This window comes from Populus nigra, chromosome 3 (assembly GCF_951802175.1).
Source record: "Populus nigra chromosome 3, ddPopNigr1.1, whole genome shotgun sequence".
Classification (NCBI taxonomy): domain Eukaryota; kingdom Viridiplantae; phylum Streptophyta; class Magnoliopsida; order Malpighiales; family Salicaceae; genus Populus; species Populus nigra.
Genome location: NC_084854.1, coordinates 20,904,317 through 20,913,781, shown reverse-complemented (window position 1 = coordinate 20,913,781; position 9,465 = coordinate 20,904,317). Strand labels below are relative to the sequence as shown.

At 32.4% G+C, this 9,465-nt stretch overlaps 1 protein-coding gene across 1 annotated transcript; it reads left to right on the top strand.

The window, feature by feature from the left end:
* On the top strand, positions 1-4,948 carry LOC133688402 (zinc finger CCCH domain-containing protein 46). Its single transcript, XM_062107879.1, has 11 exons — positions 1-356; positions 493-709; positions 914-993; positions 1,128-1,223; positions 1,942-2,035; positions 2,669-2,877; positions 3,001-3,066; positions 3,190-3,356; positions 3,439-3,652; positions 4,149-4,221; positions 4,491-4,948. Exons 1-11 carry the CDS (start codon positions 157-159, stop codon positions 4,527-4,529), a joined length of 1,455 nt encoding a protein of 484 aa, XP_061963863.1. The 5' UTR covers positions 1-156; the 3' UTR covers positions 4,530-4,948.
* Positions 4,949-9,465: the final 4,517 nt, after the last annotated feature.

Below are 9,465 nucleotides of genomic sequence, written 5' to 3'. Positions count from 1 at the left end.
CTTCCACACACACCCATTATACTGCACATCTCATCACTTCATCTTCTTCCTCTTTCTCTCTTCCCTCTGTTTTGTTTACTAGTCAGTAGCCTCCATCCCCAGTCCCAGTCCCAGTATAATAGTATAACTTTGATTGATGGTGGGCTCTTGTTTAACATGAGTGGGCTAGCATGGCCCAACCCAACTCTCTCTCTCTCTCTCTCTCTGGTATTAAAAATCGGGAGAGAGGGAGGGAAGCAGAGCAGAGCTAAAAGCAAAGTAATAATAAATAAACGCCATTTTCATTCATTTCAGAGAGAAACAGGAATAACAATGTATAAAAAGAAGGAACCTTGTAGGAATTTTCAGCGTGGCAGGTATTTAATCACCTCTTCGTCATCCTTCTCAATTATCAGATCTTCTTCTTATTTGTCAGCAGCTAATTATTATCCTACGGGTTTAGGGTTTAATTGCTGATACTAACTACTCTGCTGTTTTTGTTTTTTGATTTAGCTGCCAGTATGGTGATAGATGCAAATTTCTTCATGTCACTCCTCAGCAACCCCCCAAATCCAGCAATAATCCCTTTGGATTTGGCAATCAGCAAACACCCAATAACAACAATAATAACTCTTTTGGATTTGGCAATCGACAGCAACAGCAAAGACCCAACAGTCCTTTTGGGCCTGCCTCTAATAATTCTGCTAATAACAGACCTCAACAGTTCAAGGTTCTTTCCCTTCCTCCCTCCACACTCGCACACACACACTGCTTTAACCCACAAGTTTTTCTTCTTCTTTTCCTTCTTCTTCTTTGTATATATTGTACATGCTTGCATTTTTACGCTTATTACTCGATCATGATTTTATTTATTTTTATGATTCGTTTTGCTACTCATAATAATACTTGCTGCTTTATTGTGTTTGTGCTTCAGCCTTTTGAGAATAAATGGTCCCGTGGTGCTTCTGCCCCTTCATCGCGTCAACGACCTGACAGTCAGCCTGCCAATCATAAGTAACTTCTTCTATTTACTACTCTCAAGTAACACAACCTTGCGGCTATACCTTCAAATAAACAATTTCATTTATTTTTGCTGAGACTCTGTTTTATTTGTACCTAATTAAATTGTCCATTTGGCTTGTTTGCAGTTGCGCGGATCCTGATTCGTGTAAACGTCTCATTGCTGAAGATTTTGAGCATGAGAGACCGCTTTGGAAGCTTACATGCTATGGTCATTTGAGAGAGTATGTCGTTCTAACTCCCATTTATCACTTGAAAAAAGCTTGAAACATCCGCAGTATAGATCATATGATCATGAATTGCCAATGCATTCACGTTGTATATAGTTATTTCCTTTGTTTCTACGTTCATGGTGTACTATAATGTTGTTTTCTTGGATCCTGTCTTTGGTCTTGTAATCTTGCGTTTAAGCCCACTTTTTTTCTTTCAAACAGAAATAATCCCATTTGTGATGGACATCAATTAGTCAGAGTTAAACAACCATGACCAGTTCTCTAGAAAAGGTTTTGGATTGAATAGAATTAAAACAGAACATTTGCATTTCTTTATTAGCTACACCAAGGATAAAGAAGACACCTAGGTTCCATCATGCAAAAAAAAAAAAGTTGGACATTTAAGAAGATAAACCCCTAGAGTCAAAGTAGTTTGATTCAAATGGAGAAAAGGGACTAGCACAGTCCCTGTTAGGCTGAAAGGATGAAATTCGATGATAAAACAATCATTAGGAATGAAAAACCAGCTTGTGCTTCTTGAAAATGCATGTTTGGAATACATTTCTGAAGTAATGTGATTATGAATGATGATACTAAGTTTCTATAATCATGGCTTTTTATGTCTCAATGGACTTCCACCATCTGATTTGAAACTGTCTGACAAGTTTTGTTCCTTTCTTTTTATTTTGAGGATGCATTGGACTGAGCTTTTCCTTTTGTCTGTATGCAGTGGCCCTTGTGACATTATTGGTGATGTTAGTTACGAAGAATTGCGAGCTGCAGCATATGATGATTATAAGCGTGGGTTGAGCTTGCAATCAATTGTAAGAAAAATACAGCAGACTGCTTTCCCACTCTTCTGCTTGCTTATACTTTATTAACAGCAGCTACTAATGTTTTGTTATCCATCATCATTTGTTCTCTCACTGTTTCTGCTTGCGATTTTGTTTTCAAACACGTGGAATTAAATCTGAGGAGTTTACAAAGTTAAATAGACAACTGAAATTTTGAGGGATGCAATTAAAACTATGTATAACTTTCTAGGGCATAATCAAAGGAAACAACCCTTCATAGATGCAATAGTGAGTCCTATGGATGATGGGATTCATATTCTTATGTATGTGGATGGGACATTGGTATGAGATTTGAGAAATCTATAATATATTGAAGTGAAACTTCCCGGAGATGATATATTCAAACTGTTGCTTCAAAAAAACTGTATTTTTAATTTTTATGGTTTTATGAACAATCACATAAACTATGTACTGATTATTGCTTTTATTTGAATAAAATCTGGTAAAGCCACATTGAACAGAAGAAAAGATTAAAAAAAATCACTTTGGCTCTAGAAGGATGCCATTGTAGATGAGCATAGAGATTAGATATCTAAGTTAAAACTAATGTTAAAACTAATTTTGCTGCCCTTGTTCAGTTATTACTAAACACATCCTTTGCAGGTTGAAAAGGAGAGAAATTTACTCAATTCAAAGTTGATTGAGTTCAATAACCTTCTCCATAATCCCAATATAGCTCCCTCAAAGCCTGCTCCTGCTGGTCAGAGTCCATTCTTCGGAGCCACTGCCAATGCAACTCCAGCTGCTGCTCAAAATACTGCCCCTCCATCAGTTTCCAGTTTTGGTCAACTGGGGACTTCTCTTAATATGAGGTTTTTGTTCCATTCTTTCCTTAAACCCATGGTGCCTGCTTGATTTTATGTCTTGAAATCATGTTCCTAATATTTCTTAGGCTTTCATTAGTCATTTTAAGCAAATTGTCTCTGTTTTCTCAGGTCTGCTACACCATCAAATAATGCCTTTGGGCAACCAAGCCAGCCTTTGACTGCATTTGGAGTAAGGCAAGAAAACCTTTCAGAGCGTTCTGATTTTGTTTCAGTCATGTTGAAATTATTAATTTAATGAAATTTTGTTCCTTGCTATCACCTTGGCTTTTTATATATGTTAAGCAATTTTCTTTTCAGCCCCTCCGCACCATCAAACAATGTCTTTGGGCAATCAAATCTTCCTTCAAATTCTAGTCAGACTGTGAGTGCATTTGGGACAAATAATTTTCTCTCTGCAAACACCTCAAATTCTAGCCAGACTTCAAGTGCATTTGGAACAACCAGTTTTCCATCCATAAATGCCGGTGCGATTTTGTAGGTTTTGGTATTTTCTGTTTTGATGTGCATGTTATGATCTATGCCTTCTGATTATCAGTCATATGACAGGCCTGCTTGGCAGCCAACTTCCTAATCAGGCACTTGGAAATTCCTTCTCCCCCAATATAGCAGGCTTTGGCAACAGTGGTGTAAACAGCATTCAAAATATTTCTTCTTCTCCATTGTCAATGCAAAACCCATCAATCCACCCTCTTAGCATTTCCAACGGGTTCAATTCAGCTTTTAATGCAGCAGGGCAAGCTACTACAAATGTTCAGCCAGTGTAAGCATGTCAAGAACGTGTAGTTTTAAAGCAAACTAGAAGTGGTCTGTTGAAATTATGAATTTCTGAGTGCCACTTCACATTCTAAGCATACACAATGATGTATGTTTTGAGTTGGAATTGCTACTTATAACAATCAAGACCTCTCTTCATCATTGTCAGAAGTTTAAAGTTTGAGAACATTGAATTTGCATTTGCATTACACAATTTTCCTTAGTTGAATTTTCCTTAGCAGAAGGCATTCTTTTTCCATATAGCTTGCATCTAGGATGAATCCAAGTTCATATTTAGTTATCGTGTTTTTTTAACCACTGTTCTCCAGCTTGACATTTATCTTCTTTGAACTACCTTCTACTCAGACATAATCCTGTCTCTTTACTGGGTATTGTTGTAGATGGAATTTGAAAAATGTTAAGAACACAGAATCCTAATTTGTCTATTGACTCATATCAGATGCGTATGACTAAATTTTTATTGGCCATTTATAATCCTTCAGAACTATGGTGCAAAGGGAGACTGTTTCTGGGGATGCAAGCATCTGGTTGAAGGAAAAATGGATTCCTGGAGAGGTATGGGATTCCTTGTGTGCTTTTCTTACATGGGACTTGTAATTAGATCTGTGTTTCCAGTCAGAGGTTTATGGACTGAGAGATCAGTTTTTGGTAGCCCATAAATTTTGAGAAACTGAAATATGGAAGGAGCTAGAAGTGTCAGCACTGCAACTGCATTAGCAGTTGGTTTTTCTATGCAATTACTTTTTAAGTGAATTTTAGGCTTTCTAATGCTTGATTTCTGGACCTTAGTGAGTCTAATTGGTCTCTTCCTTGTGCATACCCAGATTCCAGAAGAAGCACCTCCTGAAGAATATGTCTTTTAGAAAATATTTTGCTGTTGACCGACGAGCTGTAGAAGCGCCTTGCTGATACTTGAACGAGAGGGATGGATAGCCAGTCTTTGACAACAAAAAAAAGAAGAGAAAAAAAAGGTGCATTCTGCACCAGTTTTCCAACCTTTTTTTTTAAAAAAAGTATTGCTGTAGGAACATATTTTTGGACATAAAAGAAGGAAATGTGATTGTTGCCGGAATTTGTGTTCTCGTAAAGAAATGTGGTTTCACTGGCTGGGACAGCTGAATCCTGGTATATAGAGCAATGCAAGCGTTTACCATGGTACTGGATGCCTTCCCAAGAAGGGGCATGTCTAATAGAATTATGTTTTTTTTGGTGTAAATCAAAAGGGTTATTGCGGTCACGGACTCAAAAATGCCTTTACAGCCAATAATATTGAATTTGTAAATATTTATGTATTTTGTAGTTTTGTTTCCAGCGAAGTGATGATAAATTTGTTTGATCTTGATAAAGGGCTGGGCCATGAGAGGCTGGTTAACCATCTCTCTCATAAAAGCTTAATTAAGCTAAGAATTCAAAATTAAATATAAATAATAAACTAACAAAAACAGTGATTCCTTAGTGCTTTCTTTACCTCCATCTAGGCATTTAAAATCTTCAGAAAACTTTTGATTACAAACCAATAGTCGAATAAGAATTTTTGCCTGTTTTTACTAGACATGTCATTTGTTATATCTAGATATTTTTTAAAAAAACATAACCGTTAAGTATCAAGTATAAAGCTAAAAGTAAAAGGTGTGGTGTTTTTATTGTTTTCATTTCTTTATGTATTTTTTTAAAAAATATATGAATTGAAATAGTTGATTTTTATATAAAAAAAAAATGATCCTCAAAGGTTTTTTTACACAATTGAGCTCTTTTGAGCAAAATTATAGCCCTATTGTAATTTATTTTTTTTGGCGTAGGGGTGTTAAGAATTGAATTGAAAGATAAAGAATCAAAATGAAAAACACGAGTAAAATAAATGGTATTTCTGTAATTTATTTGAAAAGCTCATTTTAGTCCTTTTTTTAGACTCTTAAGTAACAAGCCCTTCTAATTTAATTTTAGATTGTTAGGTAACAAGCCTTTCTAATTTTATTTTTTAAAAAATACATTTTAGTACCAAACTTTAATTTTTCTTTTCTTTTAGTCTTTTTTTTATGGAAAAGAGAGGGAGTTATTGGATTCCAGTTTAGAGAGAGAAAATTATAGTTGGTGAAGATTTTGGCCACCAAAACAGTTGATCTTTGTGTCAAATGGTTCCGTATAATGAAGAGAGTTAAGATTAGGTAGGTTTTTTTTATACCTTGAAAATACCTAGAAAAACATATCTGAGCTCTAAAAGATTTTTGGTTTTAAGTTGATTTTGGGTTTTGAATCAGTTTTTTAAAGCATAGATTGGTTTAACAAAGTTCTTAGATATTTTGGATCAAAAATATATGAAAAATAGGATTGGGGGTAAAAAAATAAACCCTCTTTTCCCTGCAACACCAATGATTGAAACCTAGTGATTGATAGACATCACGTCGTCTTTTTTTTTTGTTCAACTCATTGGGGGTGGACAACGTGCACTTAAAAAAAAATTAAAAGCTCATGTGCATGGGCATGAATTTATAAGTCCGTGTGCGGGCCCTTTCTATGTGGGTTAGACATAAGGCTTGACTTCATTCTTTTTTTATTATTATTAATAGAAATTCATTCCTTCTCCATGTTTTCATATCAGCTCTTAAAGTTCTTTTTCTTTTGATTTTGTCCCTGATTTTTTTATATCTATTTGTTTTGTTTTAATTTATTTCTCAAATTTTCTTTTGTCTCCAATTACATCCTCCTTTTAATTTTTTTTGTCTATCAAATTTGATCCTCATAATTTTGATTTTATTCAAGACAGATTTTTTAATTTGTTTTCTTTTTCAATTTCACCCCTTCTTTTTTTTTCTCCTTACATAATTGATGCTCATTCTTCTTGTTTTTTTTGCTCTTTTTGTTTTTTTTTTTGTTTTGGTTAGTTAATTTTTTTTTCAATTTTATCATTTAGCATTAAATTGGTTGACAAATGAAATTTTTAATTGGACTTAGGTTTTCAATTTCACGAGTTACGAATTTAAAATATTAACATAGGTTTAAATGATTCGCCTAAATCAATTGGTATGCGTTTAAATAGTAAATTTATTATTTTTTCTCCATTATAGCTTCCATACTCGCCCTCCTTTAATTATTGTAGATTGGCCATTTTATAATTGATTGAAGTTATTGTTGTCTTTTTTATTTATTTTTTAAAGTTAAGTTTCTATAATGCTTATAAATGCAAAACAACACTTCGGTTGGGTCGGAATTTTTTTTTTTAAATCACTTTTAAAGCTTGACTTCAAGTTTTTAATTGTTATATTATGAGCAATTTGATCTTTTACTTAATATCAATAATAATAAAGAAAAAAAATTATTTTTTATCGGTTTCATCTATCAATGTTTAGTTGGTTGAGAAATAATTTTCATGGATGGTATTTTTTTGTTTTATTTAGAGTTATCACAGTCTCAAACAAACATCTATTTTATTATTGATATTTGATTTTGCAAGCATTTAATTTCTATTATATAATTAAATAAAAATTATTTTTAAAAAATTATTAAACCCAGTTAAATTCGTGAATTGAGTCACGTGTGATTGAGTTCATCCAATATGTCATCGTCTCAATTTTTTTTTTTAAATCTTCTTGGTTTTTTTAATAAGTAGATATATGTTTTTACTCGTCATTCAATTTTCCTTTAAACTGATTAGATTAACCAATTCATATTGTGTTAGCTCTTATATAATTTGGTTAAAAACTCACGCCTTGCAAGGAAACAAGTCAAGGAATTTCAAGATTTAGCCGCTTATCCGGGTTTAATAGCATTGCCAAAAAATCCCCACACTCTAGGTGTTTTTTTACATTTAAAAAAAAATTGATCCAAGTGTGCGGGCAGATGAACTAATTACTAATTAGTTTGAAAATATACTTACCCATCTAGCTCAAAAACATATATTTTAGTTTTTTTACATAGGTATAATATATCTGTATTCAATTCATTGGAATTGAAAATCTCAAAGGCTATGCATCACTTCACACGATCCGATGTTTTTTAATTATTTTTATATGTTAATTAATATATCTGTATTCTGTATAACCACGCGTTTCAAAATTTTTAATTTTTTTAAAAAGCTTTTTTTTAATGTTTTTTAATTATTTTTATATGTTAATATTAAAGATAAATAATTGAAAAAAATTATTTTAATATATTTTCAAATAAAAAATACTTTAAAAAATAATTTTTATCACCTCCTGTGACATACTAATTTGTATTTGGAAATTCAATGTAGTTAAATGTAATAGTATTTTTATAGGATCTACATAAAAAAGCAAGGAAAAACATGTAAAACTTGATTTGAGTGATAACATTTTATTTATTAAATAGATAGTATATTAAAAAAAAATAAAGTTAAAAATAATAGTGTTTATTTTCTTTTTATCTCTTTAATTTTATAAAATTTCAATTGGTTGTGCTCCTAATTAATTCTATTGTGCTACTCGCTACTCCCATCAACACATTTTGGTCGTGCTTTTGAATATTAAAAACTTTCCCCTTGTATGTTATATAGTGTTTGAAAATGCAAGTTAATTCATGTTTTTAAAAAAATTATTTATTTTTGTAAAATTTTAATTTTTTTATATTTTGAATCGTTTTGATATGCTGATCTTAAAAATAAAAAATATATTATTTTAATACATTTTAAAAAAATATATTTTAAAAACCAACTATAACCACACTTCTAAATAAACTTTAATTTTATAAAATATTTTTAATTACTGTACTATTTTCTGAAACAATTCCAAATATGAAGCCTCACCTATTCCTTTACCTGCTGCTTACCTGAACAACAACAACTACGACTACGTATGTAACGTACTGCCATCGCATCACAACCGCAGAATAATTCTCCAACGCAACGCGTTTTCATTTTCAAATTTTCATTTTTTTAATAAAATAAAATAAAAGATTCTGAAATTAGGACAAAAGCCACTCCCATCTCCAAACAAACATCGTGCAGACAGTGTAATTTGAGGGACCCATGTCCCCCCCCTCTCTCTCCTCACCAATCAAACAACTCGGCTGGATCTCCCTAATCCCTCTATTCTAATTTTCTAATCTCGCCATTTCTTGTAACTCCAACCAATACTATCCGATGAGTTGGAAAATCCATTTCAAATTAAACTACGTAGAATGTATGCTTTTTTTAAAAAAAAATAATTTTATATTTAAAATAACATTAAAGTAAAATTTTTATATTTTTAACATAATCACTAAAAAAAATTAAAAACTATTGATTTAATAATTTTTCAAATTAAAAACACTTTTAAACAAGAGTAGAAACTCTTCCAAACACCCAATAATAAACTCGGTCCACCTGGATTTTTAGGCTGTAATGTCTGGTTTATATATATATATATATAAATAAATAAATAAAAAGAAAGAAAGACATTGATTTGTATCCCATTCATAGGTAGGTAGGGGTCCGCAATTATGCCAGAGCATTCATATTTCATTAAGAGTAACGTGATACCATTTGTCTCGCGAAATTTCTTTCTTAAAACGTAAGGGGTTCGGTTCAGTTCAGTTCATGTTCATCATTCTGATTGATTCGAAACCGAGAATGGTCTGTGTCGAAAAAATGGAACAAAGCTAACTACATGTCTGTGCTCTTGGTAACTAGCTAGTTAGGCCCTCCTTTTGTTTTTTTTTACCTCAAAAAGGCACAAGGAGAACAGCTATGCAACTAATCGATGATCCCTTTTTTCCTCCTCTTTTTGGAAAAGAAAAGTAGTGGTCAACTAGATTGCCTTGTCGTTTCTTCACCTAGACTGAGACGGTGCCAACACGTCCTCTCCA